General features: G+C 45.0%; 1 protein-coding gene and 1 long non-coding RNA gene across 2 annotated transcripts; one reads left to right on the forward strand and one right to left on the reverse strand.

Annotated features, from left to right (window-relative positions):
• The first annotated feature begins 254 nt into the window (after positions 1–254).
• On the forward strand, positions 255–18,921 carry CX3CR1 (C-X3-C motif chemokine receptor 1). The gene is made up of 2 exons (XM_055282256.2): positions 255–382; positions 15,894–18,921. The coding sequence occupies exons 1-2, from the start codon at positions 296–298 to the stop codon at positions 16,965–16,967; spliced, it is 1,161 nt and encodes a 386-aa protein (XP_055138231.2). The 5' UTR covers positions 255–295; the 3' UTR covers positions 16,968–18,921.
• Positions 13,767–18,227, reverse strand: LOC134731716 (uncharacterized). The gene is made up of 3 exons (XR_010114213.1): positions 18,045–18,227; positions 16,932–17,021; positions 13,767–16,558 (listed from the first exon to the last, which is right to left on the reverse strand). It is a non-coding gene; the product is annotated as an uncharacterized lncRNA (long non-coding RNA).
• Positions 18,922–25,893: the final 6,972 nt, after the last annotated feature.

Raw genomic sequence — 25,893 nt, forward strand, 5'->3', positions numbered from 1 at the left:
ATCTCTCTAAGCCATGGCAGCATTCTGTGGGGATTGGGGGCAAGGCAACTGACACTGGACACTGGTGCTCATGCTTGCCAAGCATGAAGCCCTGCGCTGCTAGCAGCTGTGGAACATAGCTGTTAGCTTTAAAAGAGGGTAAAATCGCATCCTGGACAGGACAGCCAGGTGAGTTGGGAAGGGAAGAGAGCCCGCCACGGGCACAGGCGTGTTGGGGGAAGTGGAAGTGGTGAGAGCACAGTAGGAAGTGAGAAGGGGCGGGCCGTGCTTACCAGGCCGTGGACTTAAACCAGGAATGAGAGAACCCCTGGAGGTGTTGAAGTTGGCAGACTTGGATTTCAGGAAGAGCTCTCTGGCTTCTGGGTGGAGAATGGCCAGTGGGGTAAATGGTGGGAGGAAAGACAGAGAAAGAGAAAGTTGGATGGGCTTGGGAAATTATCCAGGCCCTGGGTGGAGCTAGAGATGCGGGCTCATGAACACAGAGGGGATTACTGATGTGGGGTGGATGAGACTGTCCTCAAGAATGTGGGACAGGAAGAGAGGGAGAGTCTTGGCCGGATCCAAGAAAGGAGCCCTCAGAAGAGGAGGGGAGTCAGAGGCAGGGAATGGGCTGAGGCAGCTGGTCCTGCTGAGTGGACCCAGGAGAGGTATCATGGAGTGGGGTGGGGTGGGGAGGGGCCAGTGTCAGAAAGTGGGCAGGGAGCAGCCTGACTCTGCTTTTGTCCTGTGGCCTTCTGGCCAAAGGCAGGGAAAGGTGGCCAAACACTGAGACCAGGAACAAAGAAAGAAAATTGCTGGTGGACTTCCTCCACCGTGAGCAGGCCACCAAGCCTGCAGCACTGCACTGCAGCCCCCAGCTCTGTCCTGGGGTTGGGGGAGGTGAGGAGGGGCAAGGTGGGGAGCACACAGAGCACCCCCTGTCCTCGGAACACCACAGCGACTAGAGGTAAGGGAGCACTGGGTGTGGCTGGCATGTGGGCAGCAAGGGGCCAGAGGGGCCTTGAAGGAGTCACGGACCATTTAATGAAGGTGTATTGAAGGCCTACCATGGGCCAGACCCTAGTTAAGGATGGATCAGAATTAGATAGCATATGCCAGGGGTCAGGCAGGTAATGAAGTGATCGGAAGGTGGTGAGGCAGTGGCGGTTGAGATTCTCGTTGCAGTCGCCCCAAGCTGGCCAGGTCAGGGAGCAGAAGCATGGCTGGATGCCGGAGCCCACCAGGCTCCCCACTGCAGGGCAGGAGTGGCAGGGGGAGAGACTGTGAAAGGAGCATAGGCTAGGTCCTGGGTGAAAGCTGTGACCTCAGGCTTGACTGATGGGTATAGGGAGCCACTAAATGCCTTGGGGCAGAGAGGTGAGAAAAAAATATTTATTGAGCATCTACAAGGTGCAAGGTACTCACTAGATGCCTTCAGTACCACAGCTTCTCAAACTCAGTGTGCATATCACTCTTCTAACAATTTCATTAAAATGCAGATTCTTTTTTTTTTTTTTTTGAGACGAAGTCACGCTCTGTCGCCCAGGCTAGAGTGCAGTGGCACCATCTCGGCTCACTGCAAGCTCCGCCTCCCAGGTTCACACCATTCTCCTGCCTCAGCCTCCCGAGTAGCTGGGACTACAGGTGCCTGCCACCACGCCTGGTTAATTTTTTTGTATTTTTAGTAGAGACAGGGTTTCACTGTGTTAGCCAGGATGGTCTTGATCTCCTGACCTCATGATCCACCCGCCTCGGCCTCCCAAAGTGCTAGGATTACAGGCGTGAGAGCCACCGCGCCCGGCCTAAAATGCAGATTCTAATTCAGCAGATATAGGGCAGGGCTTGAGGTGTTGTCCTTAATAAGCTCCCAGCACCTGGGACCACACTTTGAGGAGAAGAGCTGTGTGTGCCCCAATGTGGTCCAGTGAGTACTCTGGGCTCCCTCTCATGGGCAGGGAAGCCAAGGGCCCCATGAGCTCTCCCAGCTTCTTGAAGGCTCCCCATTGATGAGAGCTGACTGTGCTGTGCTTTTTTGACCACAGGGCCTGCTCCCTGCCCCCCACCTCCAGGTTGGGGTAAGTGGCACCTCTCTCCCTCCAGCTCCACAATCTTCCCTGAGGTTTAGGTCTTCCAGGTTTATAAAGTCAGGCCCTCCTGTTGGCAGCTAGCCTCCACCCTGGAGTATCTGAGCTTGCCTGTGGCAGCATCTAAAGATAGTCTCCCTTACAGGAAACAAGATACTATTGGCTAACTCTGCAAATCAAATGCTCTTAGAGGGAAGGAAAGGGAAATACTCATCTCTGGTAGAGTCTGAGCAGGACAGGGTGGCTGATTGGCAGATCCAGAGGTTCCCTTGGCAGTCCACGCCAGGTAGGTGCACAGGACTAGTTGGGTACCTGTGGGTGGGGTGAAGCAGTGGACAGCTAACAGGTTAATAATGCTTGTTTGCCTTACGTGGAGACAGTGGAAACCATTTTCCTGGGGCTGTTGTAGCCTAAATATGTCCAAGGGGGTGGAAGAGTGGGAGACAAGGAGTGATGAGATCATTTATAATACACTCAGCCTGGTGGAATAGGATTAGAACCATGGAGAAAAGCTCATGATTTTAAACTAATTGAAAAAAGCATGAAAAATTGCATCTGGATGCTGTTGAGGAATTATTGCTAATTTTTTGAGATGAGAAATTGTATTAAAGTCCTTTTCAAAAAAGAGTCCTTAACTTTTAGAGATGCACACAAGTGTTTATGGGTGAAATTAAATAATTCAGTAGAGATATTAAGTGGGAAATAGAGGAAATATTGACCATGGGTTGCTAATAGTTGAAGCCAGGTGATGGGTATAAGGAGGTTCTCACTGCTTTTATTTGAAAAGTTGCTTTCTATTTGAAAATTTAATAATAAAGAGTTTTTAAATTTGTATCTGTATTTTAATATAAATATAAATGCACTTAATATAAATATAAAATATGTATAACATTTAGATAGAGAAAAGCTGAAAGATTACTGTGGTTGATTCTAGGGAACTGCATTGCAGATAGTTTCATGGGTATTTTTTCCTTTTTCTTCCACTTTTTGTGCCATCTACAGGTTTTTGTTTGTTTTTTGTTTTTTGGGTTTTCTTTGTTTGTGTTTTGTTTTTTGAGACGGAATTTTGCTCTTGTTGCCTAAGCTGGAGTGCAATGGCACAATCTCGGCTCACTGCAACCTCTGCCTCCTGGGTTCAAGTGATTCTCCTGCCTCAGCCTCCCAAGTAGCTGGGATTACAGGCATGCACCACCGCCGGCTAATTTTGTATTTTTAGTAGAGGCGGGGTTTCTCCATGTTGGTCAGGCTGGTCTCGAACTCCCGACCTTAGATGATCTGCCGGCCTTAGCCTCCCAAAGTGCTGGGATTACAGGTGTAAGCCACCACACCTGACTCATCTACAGTTTTTTTTATAAAAGCTATTTTAGTTAATAAATTCCTGGCACAAATTTAGTGTTCAATTTTGATATATGCTGTTATAACCATTGTGAGGACACTCAGGCTCAGGTTTGTGTGGGTGGAAAACATGGTCTTCAGAAATAAATTATGAGTACAAGACAGGAGGAAATCCATCAGAGGCCCCCGCTGAGGACTGGCCACGGCTTGTTATTTCTCTTGCCTTGCCTCTGGCAATCACAGCCTCACAAAGCCTGCAATCCTTGCTTTATGAGTTTATAGCTCAGTCCAGAGAATGGCTAAGAAAGTTTAGGATTCTTTCAACACCCCCTCCACAAAAAAAAAAAAAAAAAAAAAAAGTTAATTTTTGAAATACTTGAGGTAGAAAACTTGAGGCAGAAAAAAATTGAGCCAAAAAAAAGGAAAATTGAACCATGTGAAAGCAGGCAAGAAAGCTTGCATTGCTCAGGGCATCCCAGGCCCCGAGGGCGCTTTGGAGGGAGCTGGGTTTCCTGAGAGGAGGCAGGGTGGGTGATGGACCTGTGATGCAGAGCCTTGGGGACCACGGTGGGTTGGGAATGGGGGCAGTGGATTGGGGTTCAAAACCCCTGGGAATAAGAAACGGGTTCAGGAAGGCTAGGGTGGATTCTTTCGTCTTCCTCTTTGCTTGGCTTTATTTTCACAAAGGAAGGCAGGGCAGGAAATAGTCCCAGCCCAAATTCAGCATGGTTCTTCTTAGTGCTCAGGCTTACCTGGCACTTGCCACACCTCTGGGATGGGAGCACCTACTATCCATCAGCCACGTGCCAGTCTCCACAAAGTCTGCTCCTGAACCCTGCTCCTCAGCTGGCCCCGCTTCACAGATGGGGACATAGGCAGCTTGGCTTTGGAATGAAGGAATGAAGTCAGGAATGAAGTCCTGGCTCTGCACTTGGTGACTGTGCACAGCGCTTGCTAAGTCTGTTTCCTGCTTTTAAAATGGAGATTGTCCATCAGCCTTTGAAGCCATGTAATGGGTATGTGTCGACTTTCTGCAAGGATTAAAGGCATGGTATAGAAAGTCCCAAACACACTGCCTGAACCATCTTTGGTGCTCAAGAAACAATATATGTTGTCATGAGGAAACTGAGCCTCAGAAAGTTTGGATACCTGAAAAACACTGACTACTATTGAATGGTTGTGAAGAATCCAGAGCTGTAGGGGCAGGAAAGCAAAGAACGTGTTAGAGCTGACCCGGTCAGGATGATCGTCTGTCCCCTTCCTCACCCCACCCCAGCCCAGGAGGAACACTGCCCGGCCCTAGGCAGCTATGGCACAGTGGCAATGTCAGGTATGATTCTCCCTAGCCAGAGACCCTAGCCTCAAAAAACCTCCTTCTTGGGATCCAGGCATCCAACTGCTCCTCCCCAGCCCAGCCTCTGACCCAGTGTCCTGAATCCAGAGACATTTGGAACCAGCACCTGTAATGGAGGAGCTGAACAAGGAGGGGAACTTCTGCTGCTCCATAGCAGGTCACAGTCATAGGAGGGAGTGGAACCAGAATGGCAGAATCCAGATCTTGGCTGCCTTTCCCAAGGACTTGTTCTGATTCCTAGCAGCACAGCCCAGGCATTCCAAGAAGTCGGGCTCTCTGGCATCACTCACTCTGCCCAGAAGAGCCAGGGGAAAGTTGGGGCTTCTAGCTGAACCTTGATCCCACCTGCCCTCTTGAGGGGCTCAGAATCTGCTGGCTGCTTCACAGGTGGGATTCTCACGGCACGCTGGCCACAGCTGATGCTTCAACCCCCTCATCTTGTTTGGCCAAAGTGCAGCTTTTTAGCTTGTGAGTAAGGAAGAAAAGCTGTATTATACGTCTTTAAATATCTTTCTAGACCACCTTTGTTTTTCCCCTTAAAGTGTGCTTAAGGAGAAAATGGAAAGTCTCCTTTCAGTGTCTTGTATTTTGTTTATCGCAAAATACAATACACTGAAAGAACAATGTCTGGGTTAGCAAAGTATTAGATTTAATTTCCCACATTACTACCATCCAGGATGAGAAAGAGAACCCCAGAAGCCTCTCTCATGTCCCTTCCTGACCACAGCCTCTTCCTCTCCCACAAAGAACCACAAGTCTGACTTTTATGGTGATCACTTCCTTGCTTTTCCCTATAGTTTGACTGAATCTAAATATCATCCCTAAACAATATAGCTTAGCTTTGCCTATTTTTGATCTTTATATTTGGATTCATACTTTTTGGTTTGGCTCAAGACTAAACTTTTAAAATGCATCCACATTGTAGGAGATGTACATGCACAAAAATTTTCACGGCAACATTGTCCAAGCTAGCAACAAACTGAAAGCCACTTATGTGTGCATTAGCATTAGAAATGGCAATAAATTATGGAATATTCACACAGTGGAATCCTATGCAGCAAGGAGAATTAGCAGTCTACAGCCACACCAACAGCATGGGTGAGATGCTTCTAGAAATACTGAGATGAATTTAGAGATAAAGGCACAATTGGTCCATATCCACAGGGCACTTAATCCAGTGCATCTCCACCAGACACAATTTGTATTTCCATGAGCAAGAGTCATTTGCACTGCTATCTGCTATAACCTACGGTGCTGTAAAATTAGCTCAGGCAATAAAAGGGGGAGTTAGCCCCAAACAGTATGCCAGAAAGGACTCCCAGTAATCTTCAGTGTGTGTCTGTTTCAAAGTCTTTCATCATTTTTCTTTGTAGTTACTTAGTGTGGAATTTCAGACCCCTCTCTTTGTCCCTCTTCTCCTTTTTCAGCCTTGGCTTTCTCTGCATCCTTCCCCGAAGCCCTGCACTCAGCCTAGACTGACTTTCCTGAACACTCTGGGAGCATGTGGGCCCCTCCCAACTCCACCATCTTCACTGCCTTCTGTTCCTATTTCCCTCTACCTGGCCTTGGCCCCAGGAAACCTTCCTATGCTCAGACCCTCTGTGCCTTTGTCTTCAAAGCCCACCCACTATTCACTGCCACCTCCATCTTGGTCAACCTGGAAGACTTTCCCCATCCTTAAAACATCAGTTCACATGGCAGATTTTTTTTTTTTTGTGATATCCTCTTGATCACCCTCCCCCAGTTTTTAAGGAGACAGATATAGAGGTTCAATCCTTGGGCTTCCCATAACTTCTCTTATATTCTGTTACTAAGCAATAATAAACACTTCTAGGAACTGTATCTTAAACACTTTTGCCTCTACAGAATTTAACACAGTGCCTAGTATTGGTGAAATATAATTAACAAAGTCTTCTTTCAACACAGAGATTCTCTCCACAAAAGGAGTAGAAAAAGAAAAGTTTTATTACGGAATAAGCAGTAAACCAAAATATGCAGAGCATTATAGGCCATCTACTAAGAGGTCGCAAGAACAGAAAGAAATCTCCCCCTTTTGTATAGCCAAGTAGATACAACCTGTTACATACATGTTATCAAGACAAACAATTACTGTTCCTCAAGGAAGAGGTCTGGCCAGCACCGTTTGCCATACATGGTTCACTCTAAATTTACCTGGTAATTAGGGTAACCACTTGTGTTAGCTAACTGGCTCTACCCAGAGGAAAATCAAATTTATCTTTAAGACAAGGGGTAATTTTGCAGCACTGAGCAAGGCTCTTCAGTTAGGCTCATACCTTCCCACAGAAACTAGGAGATAGAAGCATTATCTCCCTTAGGTTTGTTTACATTTCAAAGAGATGATGCCCAGGTCCTTGGGAAAGACTAGCCTAGCTCATAAAGCTGACAAAAAGCCTGTCTAGTTTCAAAAGGATTTACACATGTTCAAAGAGAGGAGAAAGTACATAAAAGTTTTCTAGGTGGGCATGGTGGCTCACGCCTGTATTCCCAGCACTTTGAGAGGCTGAGGCGGGTGGATCACCTGAGGTCAGGAATTCGAGATCAGCCTGGCCAACATGATGAAACCTTGTCTCTACTAAAAATACAAAAATTAGCTGGGCGTGGTGGTGGGCGCCTGTAATCCCAACTACTCCAGAGGCTGAGGCAGGAGAATCACTTGAACCCGGGAGGTGGAGGTTGCAGTGAGCCAAGATCGCACCATTGCGCTCCAGCCTGGGCCATGAGAGTGAAACTCCGTGTCAAAAAAAAAAAAAAAAAAGTTTTCTAAAGTAAATTCTCTGAGGAAAAAAAATAGGAGGTGAGGAGATCTCTGTCCTTATTTTTAAAAAGAAGAATTAAATATTTTTATTTTTAATTTCTACTTATCCTTAGACTAGAATATGGTACAGATGCTCAAAAATATTGACTTAATTAATAATTAAACAATTAACAAGTCTATCTCTTTCTCAATTATTAAAAAAATTATGAAGTATTTCCGTTCAAAATTTCACAGTTTACTTTGACATAAATAAATAAGTACCATAAACTATTTTGAAGAGGAAAGGGAAGGGTGGGGCTTCAAACACAAAATAATGGCAGGTTTTGTAAAGGGGCAACTCACTAAACCCAATAGGATTCTCCTGTTGCTATTTTTTTTTTTTTGGTGGTGGTGGTTGGAGGGAGGGGTTGGGTGTGCATTTGGCCTGTGTGAAAAACTGGTGGGTAGACAATGCCATGCTGTTCTAGGTGGGCTCATTGCTATAGGAATAGATAGTCACTGAATTTACTTGCACAGGAGATGGGGTATAAAATGTTTCCTTATAGCTCCTTAACATGGAATTCAGCACCCCTCTCCCCATCAGCCTTAGCTCTCTCTGCATCCCAAGGGATGTGTGTTATAAAAATAGCTGCCATCATAAATGAGAAAACCATCAGGACCTGGTAAAACTTGTCTTTCCAAACAGTCGGGGGTCTGGGCATGGCAGCCAACTGAGAACCTTTCTATCTAGTACGAGGTAAACAAGATTTGCCAAGACTTGATCAACTGATCCAGCTCCCTATCTCCAAACAGAACCTCATCTGAATGCTCACAGGCTGTGCCCCAGAAGTGTAGAAGTGTCATGTTCCCTGGGCAGGCTGCTGGGCAGCCTCTCTGTTGACAATAGACCACACTTTTGCTGACCTAGGACTCATGTTGCTCTTTAAGACTGCTTTCTTGGCCAGGCATGATGGCTCACACCTGTAATCCCGGCACTTTGAGAGGCCCAGGCAGGAGGATCTCTTGAGGCCAGACGTTCAAGACCGGCCTGGTCAACATAGTAAGACCCCATATCTACCAAAAATAGCTGGGCATGGTGGTGCACACCTATACTCCCAGCTACTTGGGAGACTGAGGTGGGAGGATTGCTAGATCCCAGTTCAAGGCTGTAGTGAGCTATGATCATGCCACTGCACTCCAGCCTGGGCAACAGAGCGAGATCCTGTCTCAAACAAACAAACAGTTTCCCTCGTTTGATTCTTGCTGAAAAATTGAGCATGCAAGAGCTAGCAAGGCTCTTAGAGGTGGTGTGGTCCAATGCTTTAATTTCATACATCAAGAAACTGAAGCAGAGCAGAGTGACCTGCCCAGGGTCTCTCAGCCATTCATGCTCAGAAATGTATGGGCTCCTGTGAAACATGGGGCTCTTGAAAGCACTATCACATATTTGAAGGCAGAAAATAGGCTGAACCTTCAGCCTTCAGACTTTTCCTCTCCAGAGAAAATGACCCCAGTTTCCTCACCATGGTTGCTGGGAGCTAGATTCCTGGGGATCTGGCAGGGTGGACAACCTAGTGGTGGCTGGAGGAGCAAATAATATCCCGCATTCCATTTTCCACTCACCAGTCCCTGAGGGTCAGCCTGCTGGGTTATGAGCCCAGAGCGGGAGAACCCCAACCAATTCAGAGATGCATTACGGACCAGTTTCTCTTAAGGGGCCTGGGTCTTCTATTTTCAGTTCTACTTTGAGAGAAGTGGCCTGCAATATCCTGCAGATTTCCCCTCCAGGGAGAAAAACATTGTGCGGTGCAAGGAGCACAGGCTTTGTGGAAAGAGGCATCTGGGGTTGAGATCCTGGCTCTTTTGCTTCCTTGAACAAGTTAACCAAATCTCTGGGCCTCTGCTGGTTAATTTATACCATGGGGATCATCATTTCTCAAGTGGGGTTGTGAAGAGAATGTGGTGGGATCTTGTGTGTGGAACATGACACTTAGCAGGCATCCGGGAATGGCAGCCTCCTCTCCTTCTAAACTGGGGCTTTCTGAGGGTGACGTCGGATTCCACAATGTCAACAGCACAATGGCATCCTCATAAGGAAAGTTTGGGTTGGGGCTTCTCAAGCAATTCTCTACTCTCATTTGGTACAAAGAAAAAAATTAAGCCTCACAATTTTCTTGGCACCAGACTGAACCTCAAACCCAGTCTTCGCTTTTACTAAAAAGCCATAAACAGAGACCAGGAGGGTAAAAACTACCAGAAGATACACTGGATTTAGAAAACAGTAAGCTGGATGTGAAGCCAAAAGAGAGGGGAAAAGCGACATAAAAGAATGTCAGATAGAAGAAGAAATGGATTCCAGCCACCTAAAGAAGAAGGGAAGTATAGAAAAGGGAAGCTGATTGGAAACAATGGGTAATGATGAGTGTCCCTCCCCTAAAAAGTTAAAAAATAAATGAGCAGGCATGAGAAAAGGAAGTAGGCCAGAGGAAGTAGACCAGGATCAGCCACGGATGTGAGTGGGGAATTTTACAAATTTCTACTTGGGTGTGAAACATGTGTACACTCAAAGCTCTGTCTAGGTTCACCGAAACTCTCCCAGCTCAAGGCCATTTAGTAAAACCTTGGCTTAACTGAATAGTGGGTAAGGAGGCCTGAGGATGGCCCAGAGAAGGTTTAAATTCTTACCGGCTGCTGCACTAAGTTGTAAAGTGCAGCCTTAGTTGATGGTGCCTTTATTAGTGCAACATCCCAGAACGCATGAGTCTTACAACCCTTGTGCATATGAAACCCAGCTGGGTAGATACTGCAAAGTCTTACCTCATTTGATTCTTCCACTTGGTTTCTAGTGTCCCTTGGGGACAAAGGAAAGCCATGGTCCAGACTAAGATGAAAGCCAATTAGACCTCTGGCAGGCCTTTGACCACCCTGAGGGCCACCCCCAAGGCATGGCCACACTCCCATCTGCTGCCAGGAGGCCCTATCTTTAGGCTCAGCTGCCATACCTTGAACATCTTGGAGGATCCACAAATAGGAGGTGCACTCAGCTCAGGCTCAGTCTTCCTTAAAAAGCAACTTGCTAAAGCTAGCAAGTTCACTGGAATACTTCCGTGAAGGACACAGCTTCACTGATGTCAGATTTCTGATGTAAATGGTGCCTTCACATGCTCTGGGGCATTTGGCTACCAAGGGCAGGTTTGAACTAGCTCCAGCACACAGAATACAAGTCCCTTCAACACCAGGTAAAACCCTATGTTGCCCCATGACTCATGCTGTTTCTTGAGATTTGCATAGAAGACAGAGCTGCAATTATCCACACTGATATCTATTTCATGACCACATATGTTCAAAAGCCACATGTGAGAGGTATGGTTGAAATGAGAGGTTGTGTTTGCCAAGTTGTCTTCCGACTGTGGAGAGCTGGTGAGCCTCTTCTCATCTCCTGGGGCTCCACATTATAGAGCTGACGAATCTCTTTTCTTGCTCCTTGAAGTCTTTCATTCACTTATTTATTAATTCATTTAACACATCAGGCACCTACTAACTTCTCAGAGTTCAAGGCTTTCTAGCCTATGATCAGAAAGGACACCTGTGTGCTCATGAGCATCCCTGGGATCAGGGTGACTGATAGGGTGCTGTCATCACTGCTAGATGAAACTCTTTGGAACAAAGGTCTAGGATATAATATTTATCCTTCTGCAAATATTCATATGGCATTTGCTGAGTACCAGGCCTTCTGTTGAACATTGGCCTGCAGAGCTGAAGAGGACATGGGTCTTCTCTTAGGGACTCCTAGTCTTGGGAAAGAGGAATGGGGAAGGGCTGTAATGTGAAGTTAAAAAAAAGTGCTGAGGCCAAACACATCTGGGCCCTCACTACAGCCCTGTTGCGCACACACTGCATCACCTTGAACAAGTTATTCACCCTCTCTGAGTTCATGTATTTGCCCATAAAATAAAGATGATCCATTTATATGTTGGCTACCACTTATTAAGTATGTGCAGCACGCTTGTTATTGTACTAAGTTACTCATTTTTTAGTTTTTCATTTAACTCATATTTTTGTTTATTTTTATTTTAAAATTCCAAACGAATTAATTAAACTATTTTCCAAAATACATAGTACGTGTACATGGTAAAAAAACATTTCCAAAAGTTTTCCATAAAAACTATCTCCTTTCCCATACCCTCAATCTTTCAGAATCCCTCTCCAGGGATAATTACTGTTATCACCACCAGTGTATTCCTTAAGAGATATTTAAACTTTATACAAAATATGCACACATCATTCTTTTCCACAAATGACAGCATACTATGTACATGGTACCTTACCTAGCTTTTTTCATTTACCAGTATATCTTAGAGATTGTTGCATAACAGAATATATAGATCTGCCTGTTTTTGTTGTTTTTCCCAAGTTTCCAAGAGCTAGAAACTGTTTGTGTTTTTAAGCAGCTGCTTGGTATTCCATTAATTGGACTTATCGTGCTTTGATCTGTCCCTAGTGATGGACATTGGGGTTGTTTCCCTTCATTTATATTTGAAGCTTGCTGCAGTGACAGCGTACACACTTGCTTGAGCGTGTGTGTGTCTACGATAAATCCCAATAAGCAATTTAAAGTAATTTAATTCTTATGCTCTCAACAAAGCTAAGAGGTTATTTTTTTAGAGGAGGAAGCTAAGGCTATTGTTTGATGCCTTTTTACCACTGGACTTGGGACTCAACTGTTTGATAGTCATTGTGTCCTTGACTCTTCTCCCCTACCAGGATTTGGCGTCTAAGCCCAGGGTCCAAGTCTCCTCCATCTTCAAGGGAGAGTGGGAAGAGCACAGGCCTTGGCCTCAGTCCTGCTCCCCCTGCTTCTAGCTGTGGGATGGGCCAGGTGCTTCACCCAGCTGTGCCTCCTGTGAGACACAATGTGTGCAAAATAGAAATGTGAACATGAAGATCAAAAATGTCCCTCAATGACCAGTGCTGTTCCTCAGGGTCATGTGGGAACTCATAGAAAGCGATATTGGTACTGCTCTTTCCTCTGTAGCATGGTCCAGATGGCTCATAGCAGGGACCGTGATATGCTGGGTGAGCACCCACTGCATGCACCCACTGTGCCAGCACTGAGAGACTCCTTTGGGAGCCACAGCAATTCGAGGGTCTTCACTGGGGTCTCTGAGACAGCAGGGAGCTAGGATGAGGGCTGCAGAGTGTTCTTCTGCCCTCACTGAGCAGACCCCCTGGATGGCAGGGAGCAGTCCCAAGCCAGATGGATGCCCATAACCAGCCATTTGGCTCTCAATACAAAATATCACCACGTGTCAGGCAAAACCATCCTGCCCAGAGCATTATCTGAATTTGCATCCCATCTGCAGAAGACACATTGACCCACTTCTTCCATTCTGTCTTAATCAAAGTCTTTATGTGAATTCTTCCCATTGAGAAGACAAGCCCCTTCCTGGCTTAGACTGTTCCTGACTGATCTTTTCATGAGATCCTTGCCAAGCCAGAACCACTCCCAGCTTATATGGAGACTTGGTGCAAATTAGAGATGTTCCTGTGCATGTGGCAGCCCTGAGCCCAGGCACCCAGTAAGGCAAAGGCCTGATTTGGGACCCCTCTGCCACTCCACCAGGCAATCAGTTGCTTATTTCTGACTTTCCCTGCCTTCTCCACATTTGTCCCATTCCTTCCTCTCATCGTGAATATCCCCAGAGCCATTCAGCAGTGCAGTGAATTAAATATAGAACTTTTTTTTTTCAGAATTGCAGAAAGGATTAGATCGATAATAATCCAAATAGAGCAATGAGCCTGACAGTTTAGTAAAAACTCAATAAAGAGTGGCTTACCTCCCCCAAAATAATCTGAAAAGAAAGCATGTCTTATTTCAGGGGGAAAAAAAATAAAGTGACCTTTAAAAACCAAATTCCCAGGATACCCAGGGTGGAGGTGGAACATGGGAGTCCACAGGCAGCCTGGATGTTTCCAAAGATCCAAAGGGCTTCTGCTTCCTCACATAATGCAGGAAACACATTGAACATGTATTAAGTGCTTTCTGTATGTGACACACTGTGCCAGGTGCTCCCCTTAAAACAGGTCTGTGGGCAGGCATGAGAATGAATCCCGATCTTACAGACAAGGAATGTTAGGCTCAGAGGTTTCAGGCTCACCCATCACTCAGCCAGAGAGGACAGATGCAGGATTCAATATCGGGATTGCCCGAGTCCACAGAAGTTCCTGTGCTGAAGGACCAACCACAAGCACATAAAGAGATGCGAGACAATTTTTATTGGATTTGGCCACCTCTCGAGGTCAGCTTTGCCAGCTCTTTTCACTGGGGGAAGGGGAGGGAGAAAGTAGCTAGCTCCAGAGTCCCTAACATAGAACCACCAAGGACTTGACTATTTTTACTCATACAGCAGCTTGTCTGGGAAGATCATGCTCTGTGACAAGCTACAGGCACTAAGTAGCAATTTCTGTTTCCCACATATTAGCTTGAGTCATATGAAACTGACATGGATGTGGCTCAAAAATAGCTGTATGTCAGCCATTTTATACCATTTGACTTAAATGTTATTAATTAATGTCACAGCCAGAGATTATTCTCTGAGAAAAGGGCATGGTAGCCTGAAGCAGAGAAAGCGTACACGTTCCCTGGGGTTGAGAACTCATCACAGCCTGAGACAGCTTGGGTCGTAAAGCCGCGGCCCACTTATCCCAGGAGAGTCTGGGTGAGATGCAGGCCCCAAAGCAGAGGCTGGGAAGGGAGAGGTGACACCCTGGCTGGGTGGGCCCTCATCTTGGTGAGACACCACCTGGGTAAAACCATCATGGAAAGGGTGTAGCGGGGCGTGGAAACTCCCTCGGTTAAAGCGTGAGCTTTTCTGTAAGTTGTGGTAAGGAGGCAGGCAGTGACAACCAGGAGGTCTGTTTTGAGGGTTTCTGAGGCAGCCATTTGTGGTATCACGAGGAGACGCCCAGAGGAGCAGTGTGAAAGGGCTGCCTCCCAGCCGGCTCTGGAGTGAATGAGCAGCAAGTCCTGGCTGCGAAAAGAAGGGGAGTGCAGCCTGTGGAAGTGTCTTCTTTTTTCAATTCCTGCTCAGAAGGAAACAGGAGATAAGAATAGTGGGGAAGCCCAGACCAAAGTGAACTATAGGGCTGGTAATGGTAGGGGGAATTAGTCACCCGGAGCCTAGCCCAGCAGACTAACGGAGCCCCATCCTCCATCTTGGATCAGTCAGCTCCTCTATGACTGCAGAGCCCTGAATGATGGCAACACCTTCTCTTCACTTAGGGTTGTAGGATGACCAACGGTCCTGATTTGCCTGGGACTGAGGGGTTCCCAATAGGTGGGACTTTCAGGGCTAAAACCAGGAAAGTCCCGGGCAACCCAAAACAAGGTAGTCACTCTAGAGTGTATGACTCTGTCTGATACCTGCTAAGAAAGAGAAGGACTTGTTGGTTATAAGGAGAAGAGGAAGTGAAAGAGTTCTCAAAAAACAAAGATGAGGGCTTCCAGGTGCTGTTCTGCTCAAGGCTCTGGGTCTGAGGCTTCCCTCTCCAGGCCTAGCTTCATGGAAAAGTAAGGGGCCAGAGGGTGGAAAAGGTGGAAATAAAGGAAGAGGATGGAGAATTGCTTTGGGGAAGTTTGGACTGGAAGTGTGAATTACAGCTGCACCCCCAATTCACCCCATCTCACCCCCCTCCCCCTCCTGCTCATGGTTCTCCCTTTCTCATCCACACATTGGTCAAACTAGCTAGCTTTTGGAGAGATTTTGGGCAGTAAAAGAAAAACAGATCTGTCTCAAGCTTCAAAAAGCCTCGAGCTGGCCGGGCCCTGTGGCTCACGCCTGTAATCCTAGCATTTTGGGAGGCTGAGGTGGGTGGATCATCTGAGGTCAGGAGTTTGAGACCAGCCTGGCTAACATGATGAAACCCCATCTCTACTAAAAATACAAAAATTAGCCAGGCGTGGTAATGCACGCCTGTAATCCCAGCTATTTGGGAGGCTGAGGCAGGAGAATCGCTTGAACCCCAGGGGGCAGAGGTTGCAGTGAGCTGAGATTGCACCACTGCACTCCAGCCTGGGTGACACAGTGAGACTCCATCTAAAAAAAAAAAAAAAGAAAGCCTAGAACCAAATGCTCACGGAGCCATTTACTGCATGGCTTTGGGCAAGTCAAAGTAGTCTGCCTCTCCTGTCAGAAGAGTCTGTTGCAGTCTTCATCACAAGACTGTTGTGGGGATTAAACAAGGTGGCAAGTGGGAAGTTGGGAAATGTAGTGTGCACCCAACCAGTATTTGTTTCTTCCTGCCTGCCTACATATGAGGCCATACAGAATTCCAACTTTGTTTCGCTGATAACTAACACAGTTACTTGTTTTTCTTTCTGATCCAGGCCGTCACCATGGATCAGTTCCCTGAATCAGTGACAAACTTTGAGTACGATGATTTGGCTGAGGCCTGTTATATTGGGGACATCATGGCCTTTGGGACTGTGTTCCTGTCCATATTCTACTCCGTCGTCTTTGCCATTGGCCTGGTGGGAAATTTGTTGGTAGTGTTTGCCCTCACCAACAGCAAGAAGCCCAAGAGTGTCACCGACATTTACCTCCTGAACCTGGCCTTGTCTGATCTGCTGTTTGTAGCCACCTTGCCCTTCTGGACCCACTATTTGATAAATGAAGAGGGCCTCCACAATGCCTTGTGCAAATTCACTACTGCCTTCTTCTTCATCGGCTTTTTTGGAAGCATATTCTTCATCACCGTCATCAGCATTGATAGGTACCTGGCCATCGTCCTGGCCGCCAACTCCATGAACAACCGGACCGTGCAGCATGGCGTCACCATCAGCCTAGGCGTTTGGGCAGCAGCCATTTTGGTGGCAGCACCCCAGTTCATGTTCACAAAGCAGAAAGAAAATGAATGCCTTGGTGACTACCCCGAGGTCCTCCAGGAAATCTGGCCTGTGCTCCGCAATGTGGAAACAAATTTTCTTGGCTTCCTACTCCCCCTGCTCATTATGAGTTACTGCTACTTCAGAATCATCCAGACGCTGTTTTCCTGCAAGAACCACAAGAAAGCCAAAGCCATCAAACTGATCCTTCTGGTGGTCATCGTGTTTTTCCTCTTCTGGACACCCTACAATGTTATGATTTTCCTGGAGACGCTTAAGCTCTACAACTTCTTTCCTAGTTGTGACATGAAGAGGGATCTGAGGCTGGCTCTCAGTGTGACCGAGACGGTTGCATTTAGCCACTGTTGCCTGAATCCTCTCATCTATGCATTTGCTGGGGAGAAGTTCAGAAGATACCTTTACCACCTGTATGGGAAATGCCTGGCTGTCCTGTGTGGGCGCTCAGTCCATGTTGATTTCTCCTCATCTGAATCACAAAGGAGCAGGCAGGGAAGTGTTCTGAGCAGCAATTTTACTTACCACACGAGTGATGGAGATGCGTCCCTCCTTCTCTGAGGGGAATCCCAAAGCCTTGTGTCTACAGAGAACCTGGAGTTCCTGAACCTGATGCTGAATAGTGAAGAAAGATTTTTGTTGTTGCTTCTTACAGGCACAAAATGATGGACCCAATGCACACAAAACAACCCTAGAGTGTTGTTGAGAATTGTGCTCAAAATTTGAAGAATGAACAAATGGAACTATTTGAATGACAAAGAGTAGACATTTCTCTTACTGCAGATGTCATCAGAATTTTTTGGTCTGCAGATGACAAAAATTCAACTCAGACTAGTTTAGTTAAAAGGGGGTGGTGAATATTGTTCATATTGTGGCATAAGCAAAAGGGTGTCTGAGCCCTCAAAGTGAGGGGAAACCAGGGCCTGAGCCTAGCTAGAATTCCCTCTCTCTGACTCTCTAATCTTTTAGTCATTCTAGATCCCCCAGACTTACATGACACAGCTTTATCACCAGAGAGGGACTGACACCCATGTTTCTCTGGCCCCAAGGGCAAAATTCCCAGGGAAGTGCTCTGATAGGCCAAGTTTGTATCAGGTGCCCATCCCTGGAAGGTGCTGTTATCCATGGGGAAGGGATATATAAGATGGAAGGTTCCAGTCCAATCTCACTGATAGAGAAGCAGAAATACATATTTCCAAGAAGTCGGATGGGTGGGTACTATTCTGATTACACAGAACAAATGCCACACATTACCCTTACCATGTGCCTGACCCAGCCTCTCCCCTGATTACACCAGCCTCGTCTTCATTAAGCCCTCTTCCATCACGTCCCCAAACCTGCAAGGGCTCCCCACTGCCTACTGCATTGGGTCAAAACTCAAATGTTTGGCTTCTCATACCTCCACCATGGGGTCCTACCAACAGATTCCCCACTGCCTCCTGTTCCCAAAGGAGTCCACCCATCCTATCAGCCTGTCTCTTCCATATGACCTCATGCATCTCCACCTGCTCCCAGGCCAGTAAGGGTAATAGAAAAACCCTGCCCCCAAATAAGAAGGGATGGATTCCAGTCCCAACTCCGGTAGCTTGGGACCCATCGAGCTTCAGTTTCCTTGTCTGTAGAAGAGGGATAAGGTACCTTTCACATAGAGATCATCCTTTCCAGCATGAGGAACTAGCCACCAACTCTTGCAGGTCTCAACCCTTTTGTCTGCTTCTTAGACTTCTGCTTTCCCCACATCTGGCACTGCTGTGCTGTGCCCAAGTTGTGGTGCTGAGAAAACTTGGAGGAGCCTGCAGGTGCTGCTGCGTGGCATAGTCCAGACACAGAAGAGGCTGGTTATTATGACGGCACCCAGTGAGCACTCCCAAGTCTACAGAATGATAGCCTTCCGTAATCCGACTCTCCTGGACTGCCTTGAATATCCCCTCCCAGTCACCTTGTGGCAAGCCCCTGCCCATCTCGAAAAATACCCCATCATTCATGCTACTGCCAACCTGGGGAGCCAGGGCCATGGGAGCAACTTTCCCCCCCCCCGCCCCAGAAACGTTTGGAACAATCTAAAACTTTAAAGCTCGAAAAACAATTGTAATAATGCTAAAGAAAAAGTCATCCAATCTAACCACACCAATATTGTCATTCCTGTATTCACCCATCCAGACCTTGTTCACACTCTCACATGTTTAGAGTTGCAATCGTAATGTACAGATGGTTTTATAATCTGATTTGTTTTCCTCTTAACATTCGACCACAAATAGCTCTCGCTTTCTATGTAGTTTGGTAACTATCATTTTAGAAGACTCTACCAGACTGTGTATTCATTGAAGGCAGATGTGGTATCTGATAAATTGCTGTGTATCTGATAGCTCTTTGGCAGTCTGTATGTTTGTATAATGAATGAGAGAATAAGTCATGTTCCTTCAAGATCTTGTACCCCAATTTACTTGCCATTACTCTATTGATAAACATTCAACTTATTTCCAATGTTTAGCAAATACATATTTTATAGAACTTCCATCTGTGTAACTTTCTTTCTCCCATTCAATTATTTCCTGTGGTTAAATTCATTGCCATGGGGAAAACTGAGTCAAAGGGCATGGGAACACGTTATCTTTGGATACACACATATGAAAGTCGTATATTACACAACCTTTGCTGAGTTGTATTATATACAAAATGTGAACGCAGAACCAGAGCTATTCCAAAGGTGATGAGACCAAGCCTCTTCCCTCAATAATTTAAATGCAGAAGAGAAGTAAAGGAATAATCACACTTTGCATTAGGTGGTAGCACAGGAGTACTATGTGACTTCTGACCTGAGTCTTTAAGGCAAAGGGGTTCTCCAGGTAAAGAAAGAGGTGGCATTCCAGGCTGAGGAAACAGTATGTATAAAGGAAGTGTATGAGAGCCACAGTGTGAGAAAACTGTGCAAATATTAAAAGGCGTTGGAAGTGGAGTGGGTGGTAGGAACCTTCTGAGCTGAGCTGTTAGCTGTGGGCTGAGCTAAAACAACCAATGGAGGGGGCGCTGGTTCTCCTCAGGGTGTTCATGGGGTTTCTTCATTACTACCTGATCCTCATTCCAACTGTTGAACCATAAAACTTTTAATTAAAGTTTAACCTACTTCTGGACTTCTAAGAAGGAGGAAATAATTATTTTGGCTTGAGAAATGAAAGAAGAGAAACACTTTCATTTCTAGAAGAAAATTAAATTTGTATCATTAGGAACCTATATTTATTCATTCATTCATTTTGCTGAATAGGACAGAATAGGGAGAAAATAAGGAAGCTCATTGAAAAATCCAAAGTAGCAAGGATGTTGGTGTCTAAATAAAGGAAGGCATTTTTGGAAAGGACAGTTGGCCCTCAGAGCACACCTGAATCAGACCCACTCCTGCTTCTGAGGTCTGGGCTTCCCAAGAGCAGAGGGATCTGCCTGTGATGAATCCCGACATATTAACTCTCTGCTTCGGCAGGTTGCTTAACATCTCTGAGGCTCAATCTCCTCATCAGAAAAATAAAGATAAAAGTAATTCCCACCCGGTAGGGTTGGAGCAGAGGATTCAGTAAGATTACCCCTGCAAAGATCACAGTGCAGACCTGGCAAAGCAAGTTCAAGTGAATGGTGGTGATTATTTTTATACTTATTATTTTAAATATTAGACTGAGCTTTTCCCAGCAACTAAACACATGCTATCTTGTACTTGCCTTTTGCTTTTCTTAGTAGCAGAATCGCAGACTCTTGGGTGGTTGGAGATAACTGGGTCCAAATCCACATTTCGTGGGTAAGAAAACGGAGGCTCAGAGAGGGCCAGCAGGTGCCCCAAGATGCCACAGTGAATTACTGGGAGAGGTAGGTCCTTGATTCACAGTTTACCATCTCCTTCCTCATCTTGATAAAAATACAGATCAGTCTGAACTCTAAGAGCAGAGAACACAGAAGGAAGGTCTGCAGGCAGACAATGAGGCAGGGAAAAGCAGCCCACAAGGTAGCTGCAGAGTTTAACAGAATCAATCTGCACATGGACAGGTGTGTGCTGTGTGGCACAGCCTTTGGCAATTGCCATTTGGAGACATCTGTATCTGCAGTGACAGATGGTGTCAACTGTGACTCATCAGCAAAGGCTGCAGAAGGCAAATGCTATCAGTGGCTTCCAAGAGGATCTGGGTGGGTGGGCCAAGACTTAGACAGGCCACTGTGGAGGGACAGCCATACCCAGGGGCTGCCCAGTGCTTGGGCTAAATGCTGAATCCCTTCCACATAATTCCACTCACTTCATGCTTATTCTATGGTCATTTCATGACATTCTAAGAGAATGTCTCCTTCCCAGGGACCTTGCCATCAAGAAAGATGGAGCATACATGCTTTCAGTTACTAAGAAGGGCTATCAACCCTTGTAATCCATTGCACCTAGAGTGTGTACAGGGTCTAATGGTTTTTCCATTCACCTCTCTCTGAGATGCTGTCCCTGAGCATCCAGGGAGAGAGTTCACCCAACAACTACACCTGGGAGCATAAGAGCCTGACTGAGAGGTCCACCTTGGGTAGTACCTGGGCCCAAGATGATGCCCATTTGTGCCTTCAAAATTGGAGCAGTTTGTCCTAACTCAGCAGCTAATTTTTTCTCCACCTGCACCATACTCACTGGCCCATGGGGACCACTTCAGTTTCAACATGACTTGTAATATTGTTTGCTTAACTTGCTGAGTTGGCAACAAAATTTTGGGCTACTCAAAAGTAGTGTGATCTGAGAGCAAGTGAGAAAAGTGAGTCTTAACAAATTTAGAAATATCCGGTTTCTCTTCAATATACTCTCCATCCACAGGAGGGCCAAGGGCCAAGTCGTTTTCTGAGAGATGTGTGGCATCATGCTTCTATTTCCGTTACATTACAGCAGTTGTTAGGCAACAGGGAGAGTTCCTCCAGACACACCCGGGGCAGTGCTGGCAACCGCAAAGCATGTTCAGCGGGAAGATTACTCTTTTACTCCGTATTTCCTTATGTACTGAGATAGAGACAAAAATAACATTTTAATTTGCATTTCTTTGAATACTAGGTAAGGTTGTTCATTTTTCAAGGCGTTTGTTTTAAATTATTAGTATATTTTTCTGTTTCTAAAAGAAAGATACTCATTACAGAAAACATGAAAAATATACAATTTAAAATTTAAAATGTTTTAATTACACAATATTCAACCTCCCAGAGATAACTGTGGTTTAACACTGAAGTTATTTTCTACCATGACCATATTTTTAAAAAATACATAAGAATAGACATTTTTCAAAAGAAGACTTATGAATGGCCAACAGGTAAGTGGAAAAATGTTCAACATTTCTAATTATTAGGAAAATGCAAATTAAAATCACAATGAGATACATCTCAGATTTGTCAAAATGGCTTTTATCAAAAAGACAAAAGATAATAAATGTCAGCAAGAACGTGGCAAAAAGGGAACTGTTGTGCACTGTTGGTAGAAATATGAATTAGTACAACCATTATGGACAACATTTTAGAGGTGTCTCCAAAACTAAAATTGGAATTACTATATGATCCAGCAATACCACTTCTGAGTATTTACCCAGAAGATGTGAAATCAGTTTGTTAAAGAGATGCCTGCACCCCCATGTTCATTGCAGCACTGTTCTTAATAGCCAAGTTATAGAATCAACCTAAGTCCCCATCAACAGAGGAGTGAATAAGGGAAATGTGGCATATATACACAATAGAATACTATTCAGCCTTTAAGAAGAAGGAAACTCTGTTATCTGCGACAACATGAATGGAATTGGAGAACATGATGCTAAGTGAAATAAGACAGGCACAGAAAGACAAATACTGCATGTTCTCACTTATATGTGGAATCTAAAACAATCAAACTCATGGAAGCAGAGAGTAGAATGGTGGTTACAGATGCTAGGGGGTGGGGAGAGAGGAGAGAGCTGATGGTCAGAAGGTACAAAATTTCAGCTAGATAGGAGGAATATGTTGCTTTTTTCTTTTTCAGAGTTTTATTACACAGTGTGGTGAATCTAGTTAAGAATAGAGTATTGCACATTTCAAAATTGCTAAGAGAGTAAATTTCAGATGGTCTCACCACAAAATATGTTAAGTATTTGAGATGATGAGTATGTTAATTAGCTTGATTTAATTATTTCACATTGTATTCATAAATCATAACAGTGCTTTTTACCCCATAGTTCTATATAATTATAAATTGTCCATTTACAATTTTAAAAACTGAACAAAACCTAAAAGCACTTGAATTTCATCAATAAGAAAATGGTTCAATAAATTTCAATTTAGCCATACAATAAAATATAGTATAATTTAAAAGAATGAGTCAATTCTATAAATATGATCCTACAGGGATGTCCATAATATATCCTTAAGTCAAAAAGACAAATTTCAGAATTAAGCACATTTTTATTTTTAAATATAAACATATATATGTTTATATATATAAAATAAGTACATTTTTATTTTTAAAAAATTTGAGATAAGAACATATATACAGTTTTATATCTTTTTTCAATTAGCATTATAGTATGATTATTTTCCCATCTATTATATTCAAACATGATTTTGAATGATTGCATAGGATCAATAATAGACTTTATCCATCCAAGCCCTACTGACAGACACGGGTGCTACTCCCATGTTTTTCACTATGAGGAATGACACTATGATGAACATAAATCTTTGCACATATCTTTGATTGTATGAAAGGAATTAGTAGACTAATAGATTTCAGCATTTGTAAATCTCTTGCTAGCTACTGGAAATTTACTTTTCAGAGAGATGACACTGTGTTGCTGGCTCTCTAAGATTCCCAGTCCCTGACCTTAGCACCACCTACCTTCCTGGTCTTTGAGGTCAGGATATTGTGGGCTTTTGTTATTGGGTGACAAACCAGCTACTGACTTTAAGAGGCAGAAAGAAAAGACTTCTGTTCTTAAAAGGAGATGGTAAGTCTGCCCTTTAGCAGAGAGAAAAGAAGAGGGATGAGGGGATTTTTAAAAAGGGACCGATAACATCCCAAAACAGTTATTTTAAAGGAACAGAGACCACTTAGCACCTGGGCTAAGGGGACACAGGACAGGCCATCAGAGCCATACAGCATCAGGCAAGAGCAGGAGGTGGAGAGACTTGTTCTGAGGATAGAGGGGTTTCCTAGCAGAAGAAGAAGAAATAGAGGTGAGCAGAGCAACCATAAAGCCCTTGTGCAGTTTGAATGTTCAAAATATCCACTTCTATACAAAACTTAAACAACCTGAAAAGGCAACAGAGAGAACTGATTCAAGATTTAGCACAGTTGATTGGATTTTCAATGTATCCAGCGTCATTTTGGATACACTTGTACATAGCCATCTCAGCATAATGTAGAGCTCACATCTGTAAAATAAAAGAAAGAACAAAATCAAACATTAGCAACTTTATTTAAATATTTTGTAAATTATCTCTGGGTTACATTTCACAAATTATCTATACTTTATATAGAAGTAAAATTTATTAAAAGTTCAAACCATAATGACTTTATGGATACTCTATACCTTGGGCTTTGCTGGCAGCAGTGATGCTCCAATCAGCCAGGGAAATCCATGAGTTCCAGCTTTAAGAAACCCTTGGCATATCCAGGTACTCTTTCTTTGGGGAGGGGGATGCCCAGCTGCCAGACTGGGAAGCCTAATATCAAAAGGCTCATTTACACTTCCAGCACTACTATATGAGTTTCCCTTTGAAAGAACATTATTTCACTGAGGAAATAGAACCAGAAAAGAATTTCCATGGCCTTCCCCAACCACATCTTCCCATCTTCCTGCAGCTGTGCCAGTACACTCTGCTGTCCCTCCTCGTATCATGGAAAAAATCGTCCCTGCGCTTATCTAAAGCCAAACCTGCCACCTGAATGCTACATCCCAGCCCCTTTTACCTTCCCCTCCTGCATTTATCCCCTGTCTCCTGCATTATCTGTCTCTCCCCTCTGCTGGATAATTGGTATGCAAGCAGGCCAGAATACTTCTCATTTTTAGGAGCCTCCTCTTGATGCCACATCTCCCCCAGCTCCTGTCCATGCAGAGGCACTCAGAAGAGTTCTCTCCAGACAGCTCCCTGTCTCCCATTCTCGAATTTTCTTCTCAACCCTCTCCCAGACACACTCTTGTCGAAGTCACCAGTGTTCTCTACATTGCTAAATCCGATGGTCCATAATCAGGCCTTCCCTTACTTGACCCATTAGCAGAATTAAGCAAAGTTGATTGCTCTTTCCTTCTTGAAGCACCTTTTCCATTCAGCTTTGGAGATGCCACTCTCTCGGTTCTCCAACCACTTCACTGGGTTCCTCTCTGCAGTCTCCTTCCCTGGTTCCTTCTTGCCTCCCTAACCTCTATGCATCAAGGGCTTCAGGCTCGGGCTTCAGGCTCATTCTCCAGACTTATCTGCTCCTCTTTCCTTCCAGCCTCCCTCTTCTTCTCCCCTCCCTTCTCTTCTGTCCTCTCTCAGCCAGTCACAAAGCCATCTCCCTACACTGACAAGGTCTAAGCCTTTTCTCCAGCCCAGACTTCTCTGAAGTCCAGATGTGTGTATTCAATTCCCTAACAACTTGCCCTGGATATAGAATCAGCATCTCCTGGCACTCATAGCAAAACCCGCTCCCCTGCAGTCTGTGCTGCCTCAGTAAATGACAACTTTATTCTTCCAGTTGCTCTGGTCAAAACCTCGGAGTCATCCTAGATGCTCCACTTTCCCTGGCACTCCATGTAGGGCAAAACCTACAGTGGTTTCTTTTTAAAAATACCTCTACAGGCCTAGCGCAGTGGCTCACGCCTGTAATCTCAGCACTTTGGGAGGCCAAGCCGGGTGGATCACGAGGTCAGGAGTTCGAGACCAATCTGGCTAACACGGTGAAACCCCATCTCTACTAAAAATACAAAAAATCAGCCGGGCATGGTGGCAGGCACCTGTAGTCCCAGCTACTCAGGAGGCTGAGGCAGGAGAATAGTGTGAACCCAGGAGGCGGAGGTTGCAGAGCCGAGATTGCCCCACTGCACTCCAGCCTGGGCGACAGAGCGAGACTCCATCTCAAAAAAAAAAAAAAATAGCTCTACCATGTAGAATGCAGATTCCTCCCCTATTCTCACAAGGTTGTTTCAGTCTTAGTCTGTGGCATTATTGAGCATTTTCATCTTTTCCTATGTATTAATTAGCATTTTAATAAAATATTGGAAAGGGCTGCCCAGGGGCTGTTAGCCAGATGCCATTTAAACCTGAAAGTCAAGAAAATGACTTTTATTTACAACATATGTATCATGGTCGTTAATGTGAACTGATCAGAGGCAGCAGAGACGACACTGCATTAATTCATCAGTACTCCAAGTACAGGCAGATAGATACAGGCTGGAGAAAATAATAAGCAACTGATGCCCATGCCAACTCCTTGGAGTACTGATCGCACTCCATTTGGCTACTTCATAAGGGCATCCAGGTATTT

Source organism: Symphalangus syndactylus, chromosome 1, assembly GCF_028878055.3.
Source record: "Symphalangus syndactylus isolate Jambi chromosome 1, NHGRI_mSymSyn1-v2.1_pri, whole genome shotgun sequence".
Taxonomy (NCBI): Eukaryota; Metazoa; Chordata; class Mammalia; order Primates; family Hylobatidae; genus Symphalangus; species Symphalangus syndactylus.

Excerpts from the sequence above, each read along its gene's own strand:
- CX3CR1 (XM_055282256.2), top strand. The coding sequence starts at position 296 with ATGAGAGAACCCCTGGAGGTGTTGAAGTTGGCAGACTTGGATTTCAGG. Across the intron at positions 383-15,893 it reads GGTGGAGAATGGCCAGTGGG|GCCGTCACCATGGATCAGTT; the intron begins GTAAATGGTGGG and ends TTTCTGATCCAG.